Source organism: Cnephaeus nilssonii, assembly GCF_951640355.1.
Source record: "Cnephaeus nilssonii genome assembly, chromosome: 13".
Classification (NCBI taxonomy): Eukaryota; Metazoa; Chordata; class Mammalia; order Chiroptera; family Vespertilionidae; genus Cnephaeus; species Cnephaeus nilssonii.
Window position 1 is genome coordinate 77092982 of NC_137084.1, and position 25009 is coordinate 77117990.

Sequence of the window (25009 nt, forward strand, 5' to 3'; positions counted from 1 at the left end):
TCTTGGGATGCATTTGGACACTTGCCAGTCCATAAAATATAATCCAGAAAAACAGTCCTAAGATTTGACACTATTGTTTATACTTTACTGTTCACTTTTATTATCTTTCTCTTCCAAAGTCCCAACCTTTAACTTGAAAAAAAAATTGGAAATATAATTTCTTTCCTTCAAAGACATTCCGTTTCCTACTTTAGACCTCAAAATAACTTGAAATACTTTCTTCTGTCATTTGTTTCTAATGTGAATTGTCAGTGTTTAGTGTTTGGCAGATTTGTGTTTAGCTGGTTTCCTATCAAGTTTAATATATTGAAGGGAGATGGAATACTTTTGTTCTAGCTATTTCAGGTCTGTTTTTACACAGATGCTTCTTCACTCCCCAGTCAGGGTCATTTATATAAACTCTATTCAAAGCCTGGGAGCCACAGCCTGCCTCACTTAACTTAACCTCTTTCACCTAGTCCAGTAGTTCTCAACCTTTCTAATGCCGCGACCCTTTAATACAGTTCCTCATGTTGTGGTGACCCCCAACCATAAAATTATTTTCGTTGCTACTTCATAACTGTACTTTTGCTCCTGCTATGAATCGTAATGTAAATATCTGTGTTTTCTGATTGTCTTAGGCAGCCCTGCTAGCGGTTCTCAACCTGTGGGTCACCCACAGGTTGAGAACCACTACTGTAGAGGAACTGTATTAAAGGGTCGCAGTATTAGGAAGGTTGAGAACCACTGACCTAGTCTGTCTGTTTCACTTACACCTGTGAGTCTTTACAAAGGTAGTTTGCTATTCCAATAATGCCATTCTTTTCTGCTATCTTTCCTCCAGGTAGTCTATCAAACCACTTTTCAGACTAAAGCTCTTGTTTTCTATGGGAGTTCCTTGCAGATTGAGCAAAGGAGAGCTACTGATATTTTTATTTTTTTACTACAACACAATTTTTCCATGCCCAGTCTCCCAATAATTATGCACTATCCATTTCCCTTCAAAAAGTCCCATTAGCTCAGCCAGTGTAGCGTCGACCCAGGAACCAAGAGGCCACTGGTTCAATTCCTGGCCAGGGTACATGCTAGAGTTTCGGGCTTGATCCCCAGTAGGGGGCATGCAGGAGGCAGCCAATCGATGATGTTTTTCTTTCATCGATGTTTCTATATCTATCCCTCTCCCTTCTTCTCTCTCTAAAAAAAAATCAACAAAAACTTATTTTTTAAAAAGTCATTAATTTTTAAAAAAAATCCATACTCTGACCACATGTAAGATAACCAACCCTCAATTATCCTATATAATAAAGAGGTAATATGCAAATTGACCATCACTCCAACACACAAGATGGCTGCCCCCATGTGGACACAAGATGGCTGCCACAAGATGACCGGCAGGGGAGGGCAGTTGTGGGTGATCAGGCCAGCAGGGGAGGGCAGTTGAGAGGGACCAGGCCTGCAAGGGAGGGCAGTTGGGGGCAATCAGGCATGCAGGGGAGGGCAGTTAGAGGTGACCAGGCCTGCAGGGGAGGGCAGTTAGGGGTGACCAGGCCTGCAGGGGAGGGTAGTTGGGGGCGACCAGGCCGGCAGGGGAGGGGTGTTAGGGGCAACCAGGCCGGCAGCAGAGGGCTGTTAGGGGTGACCAGGTCGGCAGGGGAGGGCAGTTAGGGGTGACCAGGCCAGCAGGGGAGGGTAGTTAGGGGTGACCAGGACAGCAGGGGAGGGCAGTTGGGGAGGACCAGGCCTGCAGGGGAGGACAGTTGGGGGCGACCAGGCTGGCAGGGGAGGGCAGTTAGGGGCGACCAGGCTGGCAGGGGAGGGCAGTTAGGGTTGACCAGGCTAACAAGGGAGGGCAGTTAGGGGTGACCAGGCCAGCATGGGAGGGCAGTTGGGGCAACCAGGCCTGCAGGGGAGGACAGTTAGGGGTGACCAGGCCAGCAGGGGAGGGCAGTTAGAGGCAATCGGGCCGGCAGGGGAGCAGTTAGGCATCAATCAGGCTGGCAGGCAGGCAAGCAATTTGGAGCCTGAAGTCCTGAATTGTGAGAGGGATGTCCGACTGCCCATTTAGGCCCGATCCCTGTTAAACGGGCAGTCGGACATCCCTCAAGGGGTCCCAGATTGGAGAGGGTGTAGGCTGGGCTGAGGGACACCCTCCCCCCATGAACGAATTTTGTGCACCGGGCCTCTAGTCTATGTTAATAAAAGAAATAGTACATAAATAACCCCTACTCCTGAATACATTTTTTTAAATATTTTAATATGCGAATATTTTGGGATTTTGCAGAATTTCAAATAAGTTAACAAAGTTACCCATTGAAACCCAATGTAAGATTCATCACAAAATTAGTCACCTTCTTCAATCCATTTCCATAGGTTGATGCAAATAGTAACCAGGGTAGAGCTTCATCTACTGAATTTATAATATTTGAGTGATGAGAATAACTGTAGAAGGTTTGACTTTAAAAATCATTCTCTCTTCCTGCTCGACTGGGGTGGCTCGGTGGTTGAGCATTGACCCATGAACCAGGAGGTTACGGTTCGATTCCTGGTCAGGGCACATGCCTGGGTTGTGGGCTGGATCCCCAGTAGGGGGCGTGCAGGAGGCAGCCAATTGATGATTCTCATTATTGAAGTTTCTATCTTTCTCTCCCTCTCTCTCTCTGAAATCAATAAAATATTTAAAAAATCATTCTCTCTTCTTATATCACAAAGTATGTACCAGAAATTGATCATAATGTCAATTGACTGATTAAGTTGAGAAAATTATAATAGCAAAAGATTTTGTGAGCATGTTTTGCCTACTCTGGATGTTCAAAAATTAATTTCCTGTTACTTTGTGTTTATACTTTGGCATAATTGCTTTATTCTATTGGGTAAATGCCACTTAAAGTTTATTCATCTGGTATTGTCCATCTTTGGTAGTAAGCTCCTTAAAGGGCAGGTATCTATCTATATGTCTGTCTGCTTCTGGTTCTCTTTTAAATTATAATGAAAATTTAACTTTAAGAAAAAATTTTAAAAATTGACAAAGTTTATAGCTTTTTGTATACATGGTTCGACTTAACTCTAAATCACAAATACTGTCATTGGGAAGCTGGGCAATTCAGAGAAGCTAAGGGAAGTGGCGCAGAGCTGCTGCAGGGAACCCTAAAACTTTGACCTGCAGCAAACTCCGTCTGCAATCTAATATTTTTAAAATGACCACACCAAACAAGACACCTCCTGGTGCTGACCCTAAGCAGGTGGGAAGAACTGGAACGGTATGGGAAATTGGGTCACAAGTTGTTTGGTCACTCTCATCTTGCAAACCAGGATTTGGAGTAGATCAATTATGAGGTGACAATCTAGAAACTTATTGGCAAGCAGATGGCTCCCAGCCTCATTTAGTGAGCATCCAATTCAGAAGAAAAACAATGGTGAAGACATTATGTATTTATGTAGACTAAAAATCTGGTAAAAGCTATAGTCCAAGCAAGATCTCAGTCAGAGTAGGAAATAATTCCCACAACCTTCAAGAAATTCAGCAACTCGAACTGGTGGAACCAAGTGGCTGGATTCATGTTCCTTTAACTCATAACTTTAAGAAGCCAACTCGTACATTCATGATACAGATTGCTGTTCTAGCCAATCACCAAAATGAAAGAGACACTCACATGAGACAAATTAAAATATATACACCAGTAGAAGAGAGCTCCATTGGTAAATTTCCTAGATGTACAACTATCGATTTCATGAGGTATCGTTCAACAAGGTGACCTGGAAACAGAACAAAAGTCGTTAAACGTATCTTTGTTTTCTCTGGTCATCAAATAAATAAATAAACAAATAAAAACAAAGTAGAAATACTCTGAAAGTTGTGTGACTTATTTTTCTTTTGTTTCCTAATTTTGTACTTAATGATAATAGTGACTTTAGTTCTAAAAATGAATGAATTTTATTTTTTATTATAGATGTATTTTTAAACTTATGTAAACTGATATTTTGAAAATCAAAGTTGTAAAAGAAACCCTGAATTTGCTGTTGTAAGACAACAGAAATTAAATAATCTCCCATGATTTCTCAGTTTTCTACATATGCATTTTGTATACTGTAGTTTTATTTATGTTGAAATATATGTTTAGGAACTGAGAGCTGTAGATTTAGCTTCTCTGAGGGGCAATACCGGCATCCTGTGTGTTCACTTCCATGTACTGATTTAACAAGGAAGGTAAATAGTTTCCATTTATTTGACATTTCTGATCAATTGGGTGTGGCTTAGGGAAGCCCCAGGTTGAAAAGCAAGACAAGATTGCATTCACAGTCAGAGAAAGAGACCAATGTCTAACATGAGCAGTGGGAAGGGAAACAACTAAGTTTTCAATGTGTCTTCACCCAACCTCAGGATAGGTCTAGGTAATGATTCTAGGCTCTCCAGGTCAGACATGTGACTTGTTCTCAAGTCATGCATTTCACATTGTTAAAACACTCGGAAGTGAAGAAGCTCTCTAAAAATTTAACATTTTTCAGGCATGCAAACCCACACAATTTCTCTAACTTTTTCTATATTTAACAGTGTCAGAATAACAATGATAATATCTGGGCTTAAAATAGCTCCTTGAAATCAGCAAGTTCATAGAACCGAATGATCTCATTTTATTTTACCTTTGCCATTTTAGACAAATATGTATATTCAACAATGTTCAGTGCTATAACTAAGACAGACTTTCTAATTGCCCACATCTTGGCACTATAAAAAAGCAGTTCCTATGAATTTACCTCCAGTTAAGGGATGTGTACTAGTATATGGTATCACATCTGATAATGAGCAGCAGTAGCTTTGAGAAAGGGAGAATCGGCAATGTAAATTATATTTACAATTGTGATGAAATTATTTTCTCTACAATGAGAGGGATTTTAGTGGTTTGCAGTCCAAACCCTTTGGAGAGATGTTAAAACCTCTGAAGTTGGGTTAAGTGACTTCCCTTAATCATTGAGATAGAGCTAGAGGCAGAGTATTTAGAGATCCTATATTTTTTAATGAGTTTATTATTATTTTGTTATTGTTATTAATCCTCACTGCAGGATTTTTTTCCCCATTGATTTTTTATTTTTTAGAGGGAGTGGAAGGGGGTGGGAGAGAGAGAGAAACAGATGTGAGACACACAATTGGTTGCTTCCTGTGGGCCAGAGATGGGACCTGCAACCCAGGCATGCGCCTTTGACTGGGAATCGAACCTGCAACCCTCTGGTGCACAGGCTGATGCTCTAACCACTGAGACATGCTGGCCAGGGCCCTATTTCTTGATGCAAATGGTAACATTAGATATATTTAAACAAAAAGAATGCTTAATTGGAGGCAGGGTGTTCAGAACATTATTCTGCTTTTTTTGTTGATGTTATTTCATAGGGTAGCACTTTTGATGGCTGATATAATTTACATCCAAACATAGTAGGGTATAAATACAGTAGGATTTCTTTTTATATTTGTACTAGTAGCCCGTTGCACAAAGTTTCGTGCAAAAGACCTTCCTTCACCTGGCTGCTGGCACCAGCACCAGTTTTCCTCTGGCCACCCGCTGATCGGAGCGCAGTTTCCTCTGGCCTCCAGCGCGATCGGCCACCCCGAGTTCCTCCAGTGCCATTTCCTCTGGCCGCCAGCTCGATCAGAGTTCCTCCAGCACCGTTTCCTCTGGCTACCCGCCGATCGGAGCGCCTCCCGCCAGCGCGATCGGCCACCCAGAGGAGGAACTCTAGGAGGAACTCTGGGTGGCCGATCGCGCTGGCGGGAGGCGCTGGCAGGTGGCCAGAGGAAAACTGCTGCTGGAGGAAAACTGGTGCGGGCAGCCACGCAATCGGCCACCCCGAGTCCCGCCCCCAGCCTCCCAACGGCCCAATCGTGGGCGTAGCGGAGTGATGGTAATTTGCATATTACCATTTTATTAGGTATGATGATTTTCATAATAAAAGATTGTGGCTGAAATAGAGTCAAAAGATAACTTCTCAGAGAAATTCTTTACATGCAGAAAGTTCTGCAAGCTTGCAGAACTGGACTTAATTGTATCTAACATCTTGTCTAAAAATTGGGAATAAACAAGAAATATCCATGTGGAATTTTGGTTTGCTTTAAAATGTTACTCTTCTGTTCATTTTCTGTGCTCTTTGGATTCTCTATTTCCCTTCCTAAGGGGAGTTATATATTCTGAAGGGAGTTATATATTCTGATCACAGTAGTGGGACCCAGGAATAATTGTTTAAACTGATTTCTCTAGGCAACGCTCATACTTTAATTTTTCATTCTATAAAATATTAAACTAAGTCAAATCTTGTTATGGTGAATTAGTAGTCCATTTACTGGAGATTTGCACTCATTTTGCTAGAGACTTTTTAAATAGATTTATTACAGTGTGATTTTATCTTTATTATATGCTATTTTAGAGGAAATAGATTGTCCTCTCGGGGCTACAAGCTACGGGAAGACATTCTTGGCACTTACAAATAGCTGATCATAGTTTTTAACACTTGGTGTTTGAAGTTTTCCAGCAAACTGGTGCAGCTCATGACCTTCCTCTTTGACTGCCTGCTGTGTGCTGGGTACTGTACCAGGCACCAGGGCTATAGGTGATCCAGGCCGACTCACTCCCTGCCTTCACAGAGCTGAGTGCTCCCCTGTAAGAGGACCTGGGCCTTGCTGTCATTGCTCACAGAGGGCACATGATGAATCAAAACTTATTACGTGTTTTGGAAAGAAAGAAGAATCCTGAATACAGCTTAAAGGTTAAATATTAAATTCATAACATATGTCAGCCACTGTTGCTGTTTGAGGGCCTCAGTTATGATCACATTTTACTTAGTTATGGGCAAAGTTTCTAAGCAGTGTTTTTCCGCTTCAATTCTCCCATTTGCCTTGGAAGTTATAGGAAAATTGATTTCGATTGATCTTTCACATTCTCCTCTTGAACTCTTAGCGGATTCTTTATTGCAGTTGTTTACCAGAGAATTTTCAGTGACATTTGAGAAATAAGACCTGTCTTATATATGGAGATGATTTCTCTGTGATGTTCTTGAACCTCATGTTGGCCTTTGACAGAGATCTCTATTTTTATAGCCTTCATGCGTCATTGTCATTTCCAGCTAAGAGATGCCTAAATTCACGTTCACATCCTTCCTGTCTTAGGACTTGTGGGGCATGGCTCAGGCAGCTGGGTAGACAGCAGGGAAGGTCACTGAGAAAAGGAGGTTGGACCATTCGTTCTTTCCTTGTCCCCACATGGCATTCTAAACTGATAACTTTACTGTTTGGTACAGCTGTTGAACCTGTTCCCGTAGTCACCTTTTCTGTCTTCAGCCTCCTCACAGCCTTTCTGTGGCTTTTTGAAATCCCTTCTCCCCCTGAATTTCAGAACTGTGTTCTCTGATTCTTCTGTAGTAGTCCCCCCTGTCCCTTGCTTTTTCCACTTCTTTCTTCTGCCTGTACAGTAGCCATCCTCCCAAATTTATCTGTGGTCTTCTGCTCCTCTCTGATCTTTTCTTCTCCCCCTTTCCTATGCTTTCACCTTTTCCTCCCTCCTCTTATTTTCACTTTTTTTTCTCATGCATTCTTGTGTGCATTTGTTAAAGGTGCATATACTTAGCACCTACTGTGTGCTTTAAGGAAACCTTTGGAGCAGCGGTCACCAACCGGTGGCCCGCGGATCACTAGTGGTTCGTGAGGTCCGAAAGGTTGGCAATCGCTGGTTTAAGGAAACGTACTATACTAGGTTTGTGGAATGCATGAGTAAATGAGACAGAGCCCCAGCTTCCATAGAATTGACTAATTTCCCAATTAATTCACAAATTATAATTGTGAAATGTTTTAGTGGAGAATTACTGGTTGCTGTAAGAGCATATAATCCGGGGACCTCTCCTAGCTTAAGTGAACAGTGAAGTCCTTCTTAAGGAAGTCATTGTTAGCTGAAATCTGAAGAAGGAATGGGGATTTATGAGGTGGACGCAGAGAGTGTTTGGCAGTAGGAACAAAACCTCTCTCTCAGTGCCCTAGTCACATCGGCCTTCTTTCAATTACTTGAATACACAGTGCTTTTCCCCACCTCAGTAGGTGTAAAACAAGTTAATCATCTTTTCTACATCTCGCCCAAGTGATTCTTCACTGCAGCCCCTTTTCCCAGGTCACTGGATTAGACATTTTGGTACCAGTGACTTTTTTTTAAATAGACCTGATATTTACCCTTTCCTTGTTCTTCATTCTCACTGCCTAGAACTTCAAGGTGTCATCACTTCACCACTGGGTACTGCGTTAGTGTCTGGTGTCCTGAGGGCCGGGGTCCTGTTCCCTCCTTTCCTCCAGCACTTCCTTGGTCCACCCGCCCCAGCGTCACATTAGTATGGACCTCTCTTTCTGAGATATATATATATATATATGTTGTTGTTGTTGTTGTTAATCCTCACCTGAGGATATTTTTTCCATTACTTTTTAGAGAGAGTGGAAGGGAGGGAGGGAGGAGAAGAGAGGGAGAGAGAGAAAAACATCAATATGAGAGAGACACATCAATGGGTTACCTCCTGCACATGCCCCAACCGGGGCCAGGGATGGAACCTGCAACCTGGGTACAAGCCCTTGACCAAGAATCGAACCCACAACCCTTCAGTTCTTGGGCTACACTCTAACCACTGAGCAGCACTGGCCAGGGCTGAGACCCATTTTTAATTCACTTTATTCCTTGGCTGAAAAGCCAGAGTAGATCCCAGATGCACAAAATGCAGATTCTCCTAATTTTGGTCATCAAACTTCTCTCTCTAGTTTTGTTCTCAACACACACCTCTTGGGAAAAGCAGATATTCCTCCTGTTTTCCCTGTAAGCCATGCCCATTTCTGCCTTTTCCCCTCTATTCTCTTTTTTACCACCATCTCTAGGGCTTCTTTTCACCTACTGTGGGCCCCAGTGATTTCTCTCTTTCTCAACTCTGATTGCTCTTATAGTACTTAGTTTCCATATTTCATATGTGCTAATGTCATTTCCTGACCTAAATTGTAAGTTTAATAACAGAGACATGTCTTACAGGAATTTTAAATTCCTTAGTTTAGGATTCACCAAATAAAGTTTTTGATGATGCCCAGAAGATTCATTTTAATATCATTTACTGAATGTTGCCAACTCATCACTATTCAAGGACTATGAGTAGTTAGTATTGTAACCCTTCTGTCCTACATGGACATAACTTGAATTGACAGTAACCAGCAATCTAGGCTGAAAAAAAGAATAATTCCTTTCAATGGGCTCCGATGTTCCCAGGTTCTTTTCTATCAGTCAAGTTCTCACATTTCACCAAGTTAGTCAAAGATTCCTTTACTATTACACTATTTGTGTAGTCCTTTATAGTTTACAAGTTTTATTTAAATGAATCACCTCATTTAATCCTCATTATGACTCTGAGGTAAATGGTATTATCCTTATATTACAAAAGAAGAAATTGAGGTATAAAAACTTACATAAGTGTGGGTCACCCAGCTATTTTGTGGTAGAGCCCAGACCTGAATCTAGGCCTCTGACTTGAAACTCCTCTTCTAATTTTTAAAATGATTTTTTCTAGCTTTATTGAGATTTAATTGAAAAATAACATTGTATATGTTTAAGGTATATAATATGATGATTTGACATCCTATCTAACAAAAGAGTAATATGCAAATTAACCATCACTCTGCTACACCCACAAGCCACGCCCACCAACCAATCAGGAGCAAGTGTGCAAATTAACCTCAACCAAGATGCCTGCGGCCACAAAGTGAGCAGGAGGGAGGCTTGGGTTTCCCCGGCGATGGAGGAAGCCAAGCTTTCCACACACCCTGGTGGGCCCAGGCCTCCACTCAAGGCTACAGTTTCAATTATAGAAGATAAATAAATCCCAACAAAAATGGCGGCAGCCACGGAGCTGGAGCGAGCAGGAGGCTAGGGTTGCCCCCAGCGATGGAGGAAGCCAAGATTTCCGCACACCCTGGTGGGCCCAGGCCTCTGCTTAAGGCTACAAAGTTTCAATTATAGAAGATAAATCCCAACAGAAATGGCTGCTGCCACAGAGTGAGCAGGAGGCTTGGCTTGGCTCCAGGCTACAAAGTTTCAATTGTAGAAGATAAATAAACCCCAGATCCCAGGGCCTCCACTTGAGTCGCCAGGGGGCATGGCCGGCCTGCAAACCACCACAGGTCCTTCGCCCAGGCCGCCCCACACCCCAAGGGAACCCCCACCCTGATCCGGGACACCCTTCAGGGCAAACCAGCTGGCCCCCACCCATGCACCAGGCCTCTATCCTATCTAATAAAAGAGTAATATGCAGATTGACCATCACTCCAACACACAAGATGGCTGCCCCATGTGGTCAAAGATCCTGCCCCCATATGGACACAAGATGGCCACCACAAGATGGCCAGCAGGGGAGGGCAGTTGGGAGGGACCAGGCCTGCAAGGGAGGGCAGTTGGGGGCGATCAAGCCTGCAGGGGAGGGCAGTTAGGGGTGACCAGGCCGGCAGAGGAGGGAAGTTGGGGGTGGCTAGGCCTGCAGGGAAGGGCAGTTGGGGGGGACCCAGGCCTGCAGGGGAGAGCAGTTGGGGGGATCAGGCCTGCAGGGGAGGGCAGTTAGGGGCAAACAGGCTGGCAGGGGAGCAGTTAGGCATCAGTCAGGCTTTCAGGGGAGTGGTTAGGGGGTGATCAGGCTGGCAGGCAGAAGCGGTTAGGAGCAATCAGGAAGGCAGGCAGGCGAGCAGTTGGGAGCCAGCAGTCCTGGATTGTGAGAGGGCAGTCGGACATCCCTCAAGGGGTCCCAGATTGGAGAGGGTGCAGGCTGGGCTGAGGGACACACACACACCCCTCTCCCCCCCCCGTGCACGAATTTCGTGCACCGGGCCTCTAGTATGTATATATTGTGAAATGATTCCCACAATAAGGTTACTTAACACATCCATCACCTCACATGCTTACCTTTTTTTTGTGTGTGTGTGTGGTGAGAAATTTTAAGATCTACTCTCTTAGGAGATTTCAAGTATACAACACTGTATTATTAACTTTAGTCTCCCTGCTGTACGTTAGGTCTCCGGAACTTAGTCCTCTTACAACTGCTTTTTGACCAATATCTCTTCATTTCCTCAGTCCCTGGTAACCACCATTCTACTCTGTTTCTATGAGCTCAACTTTTTTAGATTACACATAAAAGTTAGATCATTTATTATTTGTCTTTCTCTGTCTGCCTTATTTTAGCATAATGCCCTCAGGTTTCATTTATGTTGTCACAAATAGCAGTGTTTCCTTTCTTTTTATGACTGAATAGTATTTCATTGTGTGTGGTATATACATATCACATTTCACCCATTGATGGATACTTAGGTTGTTTCCTTGTCTTAGCTATTGTAAATAATGCTTCAGTGAACATGGTGGTGCACATTCCCTTTAAGATAGTGATTTCATTTCCTTCATATATATACCCAAACTAGGATTGTTGGATAATATAGTATGTAGTTATGTTTTTAATTTTTTGAGAACTTCCTAGCTGTTTTCCATAATGGCTGTACCAGTGTACATTCCTATCAAGAGTGTACCCAAGGTTCCCTTTTCTCTACACCTTCACTAGCACTTGTTATCTTTTATCTTTGACTAGTAGCCCTGCACACGAATCCGTGCACGAGTAGCTCGCTGCTGCTTGCCTCAGCTGGCCACTCCGCCCACCGCCACTGGTAGCTCTCCTCAGCTCATAACTTGCTGCCCCGCCCTCCTATAGTTCTCCACCGCTTGTAGATTGGTCGTGACGTTATGGTGTCCCAGCAAATGTGCATATTTTTCTATTATTAGATTAGATTATAGCCATTCTAACAGGTGTGGGTGATATTTCATTGTGGTCTTTGTTTGTGTTTTAAAAAATATATTTTTATTGATTTTTAGAGAGAGAGGCATGGAGAGATAGATAGAAACATCAATGAGAGCAAAACATCCATTGGCTGCCTCCTGTACACCCGCCCTGGGGATCGAGCCCAAAACCTGGGCATGTGCCCCAACCAGGAATTGAACCAGTGACCTCTTGGTGCATTGGTCGATACTCAACCACTGAGCAACACCAGCTGGGCTCTCATTGTGTTTTGCTTTGCATTCCCTAATGATCAGTAATATTAAGCACCTTTTCATGTACCTGTATGTCTTTGGAAAAGTGTCTGTTGAGGACCTTTGCCCATTTTTAAATCCAATATTTGTTGTTTTGCTATTGAGTTGTATGGGTTCCTTATATATTTTGAGCATTAATACCTTATCAGATATATGGTTTGCAAATATTGTTTTTTATTTCCTAGGTTGCCTTTTTATTTATTGATTGTTAGAGCGTCTTTTTCTAATTATCTTAATTCATCTCTAATAGAGAGCCTGCCCTTGATCATACTAACCATTTTTCTGCCAGAGGCTTTTGTCCTTGTGTGTTTCAGTTGTTCAGTAACTGTTTCCTAGAAAAAAAGAATCTTTAGCAGCTGTTTCCTAGAAAGGATTTAAAGAGATTACATTTTAAAAAATGGATTAGGATTGCAATTAATATGATTTTGTCTTGATTTATGTCTTTTCTTAAAAATATTTTTTTATTGATTTCAGAGAGAAAGGGGAGAGAGAGAGAAAAACATCAATGATGAGAGAAAAATCACTGATTGCTGGCTTCTGCATGCTCCCTACTGGGGATCGAGCCTGCAACCCGGGCAGTGCTCTGACTGGGAATCGAACCTGGGACCCTTCAGTCCGCTGGCCAATGCTCTATCTACTGAGCAAAACCAGCTAGGGTGGTTTCTATCTTTATAAAACTTTACTTTAAATAGAATTTATATATGGATGGTTAATGAGTGGAGCCTAAAGCTGACTGGCATAGTTTGGCATTAATTAGTTACTATCCACATCTCTGAAAGACCATGTACCCAACACTCAATCTAGATAATGAGGCCTGTAGTGTGTGTGACTGAGGTCAAGTATTGAAATGTCCTACTCAGAGCTCCCTCACCAAAGGAGGTCTAGGCATGAGACCATGAGAGTCTGTGGCCCTTGCTGCTTTTGTTTGATTACAGAGACATGGTACTTGCAAAACTTTTTAAAAAAATTTTTCATGTTTTCAAAATCCTTGTGAGCTACAGAGTGGAGGTTCAGACCAAAAAGGCTGCTTCCTGAAGTGTTTATGCAAAGGGTCATTTTTAGAGTGTTATGTGGAATGGAATTGGATCTGACGTCAATTCTCAGTATGCTTTCTCTCTCCTGGAGAAACAGCCCATGTGCAGAGCCAGATGTGAGACTGGAGTCTTTATTACATAAAAATAATGTTGGGAGAGAATGAGACTGTTACTCTGAGTGAGAGGTTGGGGAAGAACAGAGTTTACTATAAGCCAGAGGTGACTGAGTTTTTCTTATATGCACTTAAAAAACCTTCAATTGTGTGTAATCCACAGTGCATAAAGCATAAGTGTGCAGTAAATTAATAATAATAGAAAATAGAGCAAATACTGTGTAACCATCACCCAGGTCAAATACCAAGGCATTGCCAGCACCTAGAAGCTTCCAGTAGTTCCTTTTGTCACTACCTACTCACCCTTCAGATGGAGCTTCCCGACTCTATGATAATGATTTCTTTGCTTTCCTCTTTACAGTTACTCCTCTTATATGCATTCCTAAATAGTATGATTTAGTTTTGTCTGTTGTAGAACTTCATATTCATGGAATCATATTGCTTTTTTTGTGTGCCTTAATTCTTTCACTCAACATTTTGTTTGTGATAATCATGCATGTTGTTGCATGTATCTGTGGTTTGTTCTCTTTTATTACTATACTAGAGGCCCGATGCATGAAATTCATGCAAGAGTAGGCCTTCCTTCCCTGGCTGCTGGCACCGGCTCCCCTCTGCCACCTGGGACCCCGGCTTCCCTCACAGCCCCGGCTTCGTCTGGAAGGATGTCCAGAAGGACATCCAGTCTAATTAGCATATTATGCTTTTATTATTATAGATAGAATTTAATTGTATGACTATACCACAATTTATTATTTTACTGTTGGATGTTTGTTTGTTTTCCAATCTAAACCAACTGCAAATAATGACACTGAACATTCTTGAACTTGTCTTTTTGCTGCATGCATTTCTATTGGATATACTTAGCTTGAACCATGTGAAATGACCAATTTTGTGCATTAAACAGTCAAATATTAATGATTTCATATGGTTCAATCTAATACCGAGGAGTAGAATTGTTGGATCATAGGAAATATCTATGTTCAATTTTAGTAGATTCATCCAGTTTTTTTTTAAAATCTTCTACCAACTTAATCTCCTAGACCTGTCCTTTGGGTTTTTATGGATGCTTCATTACACAGGCATGATTAATGAAATCATTGGCCATTGGTGATTAAACTCAGGGTATAACCCTTCTTCCTCCTCAGAGGTCAGGGGTGGGGCTGAAAGTTTCAACCCTCTAATCACTTGGTTAGTTCATCTAGTAACCAGCCTCCTCCCTCATTTTTAGGTGCTTTCCAAAAGTTACCCTATTAATGTAAACTCAGTTGCCATTGCAGGTGGCTTGGTATGAATAATGAGATGTACCTTTCATCTCTATGGCTTTGAAGGAATTTCAGGAACTGAGAACAGGAGACCTAATCCTATATAATAAAAGCCTAGCTGAGACCGGTTTGGCTCAGTGGATAGAGCGTCGGCCTTTGGACTGAAAGGTCCCAGGTTCGATTCCGGTCAAGGGCATGTACCTTGGTTGTGGGCACATCCCCAGTGGGGGTTGTGCAGGAGGCAGCTGATCGATGTCTCTCTCATCGATGTTTCTAACTCTCTATCCCTCTCTCTTCCTCTCTGTAAAAAATCAATAAAATATTAAAAATAAATAAATAAATAAATAAATAAAAGCCTAATATGCTAAGTGTCCAGTTGTCCAGTCAGCCATTCAACCAATCAAAGCATAATATGCTAATGATATGCTAAGGCTGCTCAACTGCTCGCTATGATGTGCACTGACTACCAGGGAGTGGACAGTCAACTGGTCGACCAGTTGCTATGACATGCACTGACCACTGACCAATAGGTTAGCTTGCTGCTGGGGTCTGGCCGATCAGACTGAGCGAGATGGGCCAGACATGCCCTGGAGCCCTCCCACAGTCCCTCTCCGGCCCTGATCGTGCACCAGTGGGGTCCCTCAGCCTGGCCTGCGCCCTCTTGTAATCCGGGACCCCTTGGGGGATGTTGGAGAGCCAGTTTCAGCCAGATGATGGAATGACTGGTCACTATGATGCTCACTGACCATCAGGGGGCAGCCACTCAACACAGGAGTTGCCCCCTGGTTGTCAGTGCACTCCCACAGGGGGAGTGCTGCTCAGCCAGGAGGCCGGCTCATGGCTGATGAGCACAGCGGCATTGGTGGGAGCCTCTTCCGCCTCCATGGCAGCACTAAGGATGTCCAACTGCCGGCTTGTCGGACATCCCCCGAGGGCTTCTGAACTGTGAGAGGGCGCAGGCCAGGCTGAGGAACCCTCCCCTCCCCGCCCCCGAGTGCATGAATTTCGTTCACCGGGCCTCTAGTATTATAACAAAAGATGCTCCCATTGCTATTAACTAGGAAATAACAAGGGTTTTGGGAGCTGTGAGCCAGGAACAATGGACAAAAACCAAAATATATATTTATCTTAAATCCAATATCACAGTGATATTTTCTATCTTTGAGTTTTATTTAACCTCAAAGAAACTTATGTGTCATCTTTATTATTTTATTTTTAATTGAATTTATTGGGGTGGCATTGGTTAATAAAATTATATAGATTTCAGGGTTACAATTCTATAATACATCATCTGTATATTGTATTATGTGTTTACCACCTCAAGTGTCTATTTTTTATTTTTAAAAAGTTAAAAGTTTATTTAAAATTAAAAATTTTCCCTATAGGTAGTAAATATTCTGATGGCTTCAAGATGAGAGAATGTAATTATTGTTTGAAATGAAGTATTTAACTGCAGAAGTATCCTACAGTTTATAGCATATTCCATTGAATTAATTTTGTTATAAGCACAATACCAATTATGTGTGGGGTTTTTTATAATATATTTTTATTGATTTCAGAGAGGAAGGGAGAGGGAGATAGAGAGATAGAAACATCAGTGATAAGAGAGAATCATTGATTGGCTGCCTCCTGCACACCCGACACTGGGGATTGAGCCCACAACCCCGGCATGTGCCCCGACCAGGAATGGAACCATGACCTCCACGTTCATAGGTCGATGCTTAACCACTGAGCTATGCCGGCCAGGCCCAACATGGTTATAATATTCTCTTCTGAACATCTGTGATGCTGTGGTATCTCCATGATGTGAGCAACTGAATGACTATAGTTTTGCTTATTGTTCCAATATATTTTTCATAATCTTCTCCACTCTTACAGTTTATTGATCTTTTGCTGCAGGAACAGTTCCCAGGTCTCTGTCGGTTCTGTTGAATTTTTGAAGGAGACGATATGCATGATATCCCTGCACCCTCACACGGCTCTGTCAGCAGAGACAGGGTTTCCTTTCACATTAGCATGTGTGTTTAGTCTTGCCTTTCAATCTCCGCAACAAGAAGTGATCATTGGGAGCGAACAATAGTGAACAAAAGAAGATACGCAATTTTTTCGAGTAGGTTGTACATTCATGCTAGGTTCAAGAGTGTGTTTGGCTAAAAGGACTTAATACCCAAACTAGAATCAAAACTCCCAAAGCTTACATATATTTTGGCTCCGTGCATGCATATCTCCCCCTTCCTCCCTGGAGCCCAGGTAATACCCCAACACCCAACACTCTTACCTGAGTGGAGAGAACACAGGTTACATCTGAGGAGTTGGATGCTTGTGCTTCTAAAACCCTGTGGAATGCTTAGAATTGCAGTTTATGTTCCTGACCCTGAAGGGACCCTTGTGATTGCTAACGAAGAGTTGGCCTTTCTCCATTGCAGATTGACATCAGTAAATGCCATTATTTAGTGGATTTGGACACCATGAGAGAAACACCCCGGGAGCCAAAATATTCATCTAACAGGGAAGAATGGATCAGCCTGGCCTACAGACCGTTCCTTGATGCTTCCAGGTATGTGGCTTTAATCCTAAGAGATGTGTTAGGATTAGTAAAGGTGAAAATTGGAATCTAGGATTGAATAAATTACAGCCCTGGGCTGACGCTAGTATCCATCATTTTACTTTATTTATATTTGGACCCCAGCACATCTTCTATCCTTGTCCAGTTTCCTGAGAAATCTAAAAGTGCTCTCTTTTTCTAGGCAACAGAATACAAAGTATATTCTAGTATCATCTAAATAAAAGAATCTAAGTAAAGCAGATTGATCCATGAAGAAAATACAAATAAGTGTTTGACATTGATTATTTTCCGCAACCAACTTCAGCTATTTTAACTGAGAGTATTCTAACACTTAGGAAGATTGACTCTGTCCTTTAAGGAGCTAGAAGTTCATGTCCATTATTTTTAGGCACAAGGCTCAGTCAGGGATGGGATAGGCCTTACTTTGTCTTAACTAGAGAGACCAAATAGACCCGGGCGTGGCTGGCTCTTCAGAAAGGTCTCAGAATTAATGATGAGGGGAGTCAGGGCATGCAGGTGAAGTGGTAATGGGGCGGGGGTGAGTTGGAAGGGTCAGGCTGTCTGTGGGCAGAGGTAAAGGTAAACAGACAGTTGAAGTTGAGGAGGTTCAGGGAGGCCCGGAATCCAAGAGATCGGGCAAAGAGCAAAAGGTAGAGGAGCTTGTCTTGAGAGACAGGTCTGGAACTCAGAAACAGGGAAGAGAATGTTTTTAGGAGGAGGGGGTCATCAGAAGCTGCTGGTAAGTCAAGTGAGAGGAAGAATAACTGTCCATTGGACTTGGCAGCTGATAAAAGCAGTTTTGGTAGAGTAGTGGGGAAAGGCAAATATAGACAAGTCTTTTGGAAAGTTTGCTATAAAGGGAAACAGAGAAACAAGGCTATAGCTCATGGTGGGTGCAGGGAAGTGCTGACTAGAAAGATTTTTACCCTTAAATTTTTTTTAAATTATGGTAGTGTCTATATACCATAATAGAGCTGAAACCTGATCATGGAGAAAGGAAAGAATTGCTGGAGCACTGCCCTTGAGTTAGGTGAGAGGAGCTGCACAAGTAAGTCAGGGTGTGCTGTAGGCAGATGTACAGACAGGTCTCTGAACAGCACTGCCTGGGAGAACTTCCTGCAGGATGGAGATGTTCTGCTCCATCCAATACAGGAGCCACAGCCATGTACTAGTAGCTATTAAGCATTCAGAAAGAGACTAGCAAGATGAAGGAACCAAATTGCTAGTTTTACTTAATCTTCACTAATTTAAATAGCCACACGTAGCTACTAGACAGCATAATAGTAACAGGCAGCAGGTAGGTGTGATGATGGGGGTCTGGAAGTTCTCTTCTGATGGCCTCAGTTTTCTCAGCAAAGAAGGAATAGGGTTCTCAGATGAAAAGGGAGACTAGGGAATGTGGTGTTAGAGATTTGAGGAGAGAGAAGGTGTGAAATAATTGAGGAGAGTAAGAGACAAAAGGAGCTTGAGAATTATGGTATGATTGGAGGACAGACTCGGGAACTCACTTGAACACTATTTTCTATTTCTATAGATTTGGCTTTTCTGAACCTTTCTTTGCTCAGTTGGTTAGAGTGTCATCCCTGTATGCCAAGCTTGCAGGTTCAAGCCCTGGTCAGGGCACATACAAAAAGTAACAATGAGTGCATAAATAAGTGCAACACAAATCCATGTTTCTCTCTCTCTCTCTCTCTCTCTCTCTCTCTCTCTCTCTCTCTCTCTCTCTCTCTCTCTCTCTCTCCCTCTCTCTCCCTCTCTCCCCCCCTCTCCCTCCTCTCCCTTCCTCCCTCCCTCTCTCTCTCTTCCTCTTCCCCTTTCCCTCTCTCTCTGAAATCAATCAATAAATACATTTAAAAATATTTTTATTGATTTCAGAGAGAAAAGGAGAGGGGAAAAGAGATGGAAACATCAACAACAAGAATCATTGATCGGCTGCCTCCTGCACACCCCCTACTGGGGATCAAGCCCAAAACCCAGGCATGTGCCCTTGCCCGAATCAAACCCGGGACCCTTTGGTCCACAGGCTGATGCTCTATCCACTGAGCCAAACTAGCTAGGGCAATACATTTTTTAAAAGTTACTTGAGTCTTAAATGGGACCAATGTGGTTGCTTTTCTCTTTTCCAGCTAGTTAAAGCTGTACTAGTGAATCATAAAACAGGCGAATTTAATAAGTTGGTTTTTTTAGAAAAACCAAACATACAACTTTATTAAGTATAATTTACATACCATAAAATGTACCCATTTTAAGTGTACAATTCAATGATCATTAGTAAATTTACCAAGTTATGCAACCATCACCACAGTTCAATTTTAGAACATTTCCATCACTCTAATAAGAGCCCTCTTTCCCACTCCCAGCTCCAGAAAACCACTCATTATTTTCTATTTCTATGGATTTGCCTTTTGTGAACCTTTCATATAAACAAAATTATGTAATATGTGGGGTCTTGTATCAGGCTTTTTTCACTTAGCATGCTTTTGAGGTTTATTCATATGATAGCATATATCAGTGCTGTCCTTTTTATTGCTGAATACTATTCCATTCTGTGGATATACCCATTGTGTTTGTCCCTTTACCAGTTGATGGATATTCAGGTTATTTCCACTTTTGGGTTATCCTATCTAGTAAAAGTAATATGTAAATTGACCATCACTCCAACACACAAGATGGCTGCCCCCATGTGGACACAAGATGGCCACCACAAGATGGCCAGCAGAGGAGGGCAGTTCAGGGGGACCCAGGCATGCAAGGGAGGGCAGTTGGGGGGGACCAGGCCTGCAGGGGAGGGCATTTGGGGGCAACCAGGCCTGCAGGGGATGGCAGTTGGGGGCAACCAGAACGGCAGGGGAGGGCAGTTAGGGGTGACCAGGCCGGCAGGGGAGGGCATTTGGGGGGGACCAGGCCTGAAGGGAAGGACAGTTGGGGGCGACCAGGCTGGTAGGGGAAGGCAGTTGGGGGCGACCAGGCTGGCAAGGGAGGGCAGTTAGGGGTTACCGGGCTGGCAAGGGAGGGCATTTGGGGGCGACCAGGCCTGCAGGGGAGGGAAGTTAGGGGCGACCAGGCTGGCAGGGGAGGGCAGTTGGGGGTGACCAGGCTGGCAGGGGAGGGCAGTTAGGGACAATCAGGCCAGCAGGGGAGCAGTTAGACGTTGATCAGGCTGGCAGGCAGAAGCGGTTAGGGGCAATCAGGCAGGCAGGCAGGCAGGCAAGTGGTTGGGAGCCAGCAGTCCTGGATTGTGAGAGGGATATCCAATTGCCCGTCAGTGTTTGGGAACCACAAAGTTTAGGGAATAAACTGTTCATGGCACATGGGGCAAGTGAGTTTTTTTTTGAGGTGACCTATTTTCATTCTGGTTTTAAAGGATTTAAAGGTTTGGATGTCCAAACAGGCAGTTGGACATTTCTCAAGGGGTCCCAGATTGGAGAGGGTGCAGGCTGGGCTGAGGGACACCCCCCCCCCCATGCACAAATTTCGTGCACCGGGCCTCTAGTTATAAATAATACTGCTTTAACATTCATTTGCCTGCCTTAGTGTATAGGGTTGGGTTTTAGCCTAAAAAGTTCAACAAAACATGAAATGGCAAGGGAAGTGAGGGTTTGCGCAGGGAAGTGATATAATGATTGATAGCCTTAAGTTGGGTAAGGAGGGAAGGACAGGGCATTGAGGAAGTGGGAAGCCATGAAGGGTGGTAGAGTCATGGATGGATTGATGTTAAAACTGTCAGAATTGGAGAGTAAGAGGAGGGAGTTGGAGAGAAGCAGTGTGAGGGTATGAAGTTGTCTGCGTCACACGTTCTTTGGTGCCTGGCTTGTTATTTGATGTAGTAGTTGGGGTAGGTCTCTACTGTGACTTCGATTTGGGGTCGAGAAACTGTGACAACATGAGATCTGGACCTGGAAAAATCTCCAGCTCTGAGGGGACAGCAGATCCCAAACAGCCTTCCTTATTGACAACGGAAACTTTGTGGTTCCCAAACACTGACCAGCAGTACATTGCTTAGAGAATAAACTGTTCATGGCACATGGGGCAAGTGAGTTTTTTTGAGGTGACCTATTTTCATTCTGGTTTGAAAGGATTGAAAGGAAAAGGGTTCCACCCTAGTCGGTTTGGCTCAGTGGATAGAGCATCAGCCTGCGGACCAAAGGGTCCCGGTTTGATTCCGGTCAAGGGCATGTTCCTCAGACCTCCTGGCCCAGGCCCTGGTCGGGGGGCATGCAGGAGGCAACCAATGATATGTTTCTCTTGCATTGATATTTCTCTCTCTCTCTTTCCATCTCTCTTCTACTTTCTCTAAAAATCAAGGGAAAAATATCCTCAGGTGAGGATTTAAAAAACGAGAAGGGTTCCTCATTCCCATTTCCCCTTTTCGCTGGTGCACATAAACTGAGAGCCCTTGGGACAAGGTGAAGACACGTGTGTGCACTTTTCACTGGAAAACTCGAGGGAAGAACAAAAGGTGTTGGTCATCTCACACCTGTCTTGTGGTGAGCAGAGTGACTGGAGGGGACCGGCCATCACACAAGGGATGTGGTTGAGAATCACTCCTCCAGGCCTGTGTTCAGCATGCTCCTCGCCAGCAGGAGCAGGGGACACACTAGGGACATGCCATTCACTGTTCCCCACTGAACATCCTGCTTTCCTAACAAACTACATTTTAAGGGCAAAAATAAGGCATAATTGGATCAATTTGGTCAGCATTTATTCAACATCTTCTACATCTAAGACTCTAGACTGTGCGGACCGGACCACTGCCTTGGGGAATTTATTGTATGTGTGGGGAGGTACGCCGCAGTTCAGAGAAGTGCTATTGGAGCACAGGAGGGAGGGTTAATTCCAAAAAGGCCAGGGTGGGAGGAACCAAGGAAGAGTTCAGTAGGAAATGCTATTGGAGATTGCTGCGGTGATAGTGTGGGGTGGCCTGAAAGAAGGGGAAGTTGGAGGCATAGAAACAAGTTAGGAGGCTGAGCTGGTTGACTAGATGAAAGGTACAGTAAACCCTCAATTTTGCAGACCTTGATTTAATGGACTTCGGATTTAACAGACAAAATTTCCGGTCCGTGTGTCATATGTGAGAATTAAATTAAAACTTTGTTAATTTTTAAATGCTTTTAACCAAGATTTGCTTATAATTAAATTAACAGGTTATCTTTTTGTTATTTTCAACACATTTTAGCAAATAGTCCATATGTTTGAAAAAACACTGTAGTAATTTTGCTGACATAAATAAATATACATATCTACAACTATATCTACATATTTAAATCCAAGAGTCACTACTCATACAGAATGATTAGCACGTGATCACACTGCACCGTGCTGGTAATTGGTTCTGTTGTCCCGTGGCAAGACTTTTATAGCAGTGTTAACTGTGCCAGCCAATGTTCCTGCATGCACTAAGCCACGCCCCAGCTGTGTGCATTTGTTTACTCGGGTGACTGGTGAATACACATATTTACTAGACCTATTCAGTATAAATTTAAAATTACAGTAATAGAAATAGAAAACTTTTCTGTGAAATTAAACTTTCATACATATGTAATTTTAACTACATAAACATGTCTAAGTAAAAACAGGTAAACTAACTAATTTGTCTGTTATATAATAAAGTGGTTTTGCCTTTAACAGATACTTTGGCTTTAACAGATACTCCCTTGCCCAAATTAGTCCATTATATCAAGGTTTTACTGTAACGAGGGAGTGAACTCAACTGCAAAAGAGAGGTAGACTCAGGAGTCACATTATTTCAGAGAAAGATCAGGCCACATTTTAGATCCTGGAAGCCCATGACTTTTCCCAATGGCCTGTGTCAAGCTTTACAATTTTCCCCTTGCTGTTACAAGTGTGTTACTAGTTATTGTTAGGAATTGCTTTCTCTACCTGGGCTGGTCCCAGCTGCTGCTTTGTTTCCTGTGCGCCCACTGAGCACATCTCTAGTGTGGGTGGAGGGAAGGAGAGGGCCATTGGGAATACCTTCCCAAGAAATGTAATCACATTTGTTTCTCAAATGCTTATCCCTAAAATTTAAATCTTCTTTATAGTTGACTTTGAGAACATTTTCCCCTCTTATCCATCTACTAGAGGCCCAGTGCACAGATTCATGCACCGGTGGGGTCCCTCGGCCTGGCATGCAGGGATCAAGCTGAAATCAGCTCTCCAACATCCCCCGAGGGGTTCCAGATTGCAAGAGGGTGCAGGCCAGGCAGAGGGACCCCACCGGTGCACAATCGGGGCAGGGGAGGGACCGCGGGAGGGTTCCAGGGCATCTCGTCCAGTCCCGATTGGCCAGACCCCAGCAGCAAGCTAACCTACCAGTTGGAGCGTCTGCCCCCTGGTGGTCAGTGTACATCATAGTGACTGGTTGAACAGTCGAATGGTCGGACACTTAGCATATTAGATTTTTATTATATAGGATTTGTCCTTCTAACATCCATCCAATCAGCAAATACTCTCTGAACACTGCCAGACACTGTCTTAGGTATATAGTGAAAAACAGTACACACAAGCTCCCTGTCTTCTTGGGCCTTTCAGTATGATGGGGAGGCCGGCAGAAACCATACAAATAAAAATATAATTGCATCCTGTGTCAAGTGCTTTAAGGAAGAATACAGTGAGCTGTGAGAAAAGGGGTCAGCAGTGGGCGGTACCTGCAGTCTTCTCCTTATGTCCTCAAGCAGCTGGTTAGGCAGGTTTGTAAATAGGAAAATATTTATTGAATAGCTTTTATGTCCTTGTTGCAGAGCTAGGGCATGCAAGGGTTATAAAAGAAGCAGTTAGACAAAGATTTTGCTCTTAAGTAACTTACACTTTGTCGTTATACACACAAAAACAACTTGAATATAGTATTAAGACCTCAGGAGGCGTGAAGTTATTTGCTAAAACTTCAAGAAAAGAGAGACCTATGGAGGTGAGAGTATACTGAGAAGGCTTCCTAAAGGAAGTGGTGCTTGAGCCGAGGTTTGAAAGAAAGGGAGGATTTGTACTGGTGGCTAAGAGAGTAGAATCACTTGCATAATTCAAGGAGAGGAAATCCTGAGCATAAGTGGAAAGATAAGAAGAAGCCCATTGGATGAGGGGTGTGAAGATCAATAAAGAAAAGTTCAATTTACCTCTTTGGCTGATGTTTAAGTTTGCTTTTAGGTAAAGTGATCTATAATATATCATTCAAATAAAAATGCTTTTTAAAAGTAAAAGTGGCCTTGCCCTGGGAAAATTGAGATATGCGGTCACCCTGCTTTAATGTGGTCAGAGTACAGGGGCTTGTCCCAAAAAAGTAGGACAGAAGAGTGGAGTATGTAGATACAGTTCCTGTGACCCCACATCCATGTTTGCCATGCGGATTTGTCCACAGTTTACTTATGTGGTTTAATTTGCTGGCACTCCTTGGTCACTTTTTTAACTTCCCATCCATTCCTAAGATTGGTCTCCGCTGTCTGAAAGGGAAGCAATCAGGAGAGCTTGAAGACAGTACCCGTACAGAAAAACACCATCCTCTGTGTGTGTCAGGGGAGACTCAACTCCAAAGGGAATCAACCTAATGATTATTAGGACACTAGAGGCCCTGTGCACAAAATTGTACACTCGGGGGGGTGGTCCCTCAGCCCAGCCTGTGCCCCCTCGCAGTCCGGGAGCCCTCGGGGGATGTCCAACAGACAGTAGTCAGACATCCTTAGCGCTGCCACGGAGGCGGGAGAGGCTTCCGCCACCGCCGCTGCGCTTGCCAGCTGTAAGCCCGGCTTCTGGCTGAGCAGCGCTCCCCCTGTGGGAGCGCACTGACCATCAAGGGGCAGCTTCTGTGTTGAGCATCTGCCCCCTGATGATCAGTGCACATCATAGGAACTGATTGTTCTGTCGTTTGGTTGATTTGCATATTAGCCTTTTATTATATAGTATTGGGATTGGTGCAAATTGAGGAATTCTGAATATCTATGAATATGCA

The 25009-nt window shown here is 43.3% G+C and overlaps 1 protein-coding gene and 1 pseudogene across 5 annotated transcripts in view; both read left to right on the plus strand.

The window, feature by feature from the left end:
- Positions 1-25009, plus strand: part of ALG9 (ALG9 alpha-1,2-mannosyltransferase) — a 107760-nt gene that overhangs the window by 67617 nt on the left and 15134 nt on the right. For all 4 annotated transcript variants that reach the window (XM_079788764.1, XM_079788767.1, XM_079788765.1 and 1 more), the window contains one exon: positions 16931-17061. In XM_079788764.1, coding sequence (XP_079644890.1) covers positions 16931-17061 — 131 coding nt within the window. The remainder of the gene's footprint in view (positions 1-16930; positions 17062-25009) is intronic.
- Positions 3168-3764, plus strand: LOC307109886 (anaphase-promoting complex subunit 10-like; annotated as a pseudogene). The gene has a single exon. The product of its transcript is annotated as an anaphase-promoting complex subunit 10-like (transcript).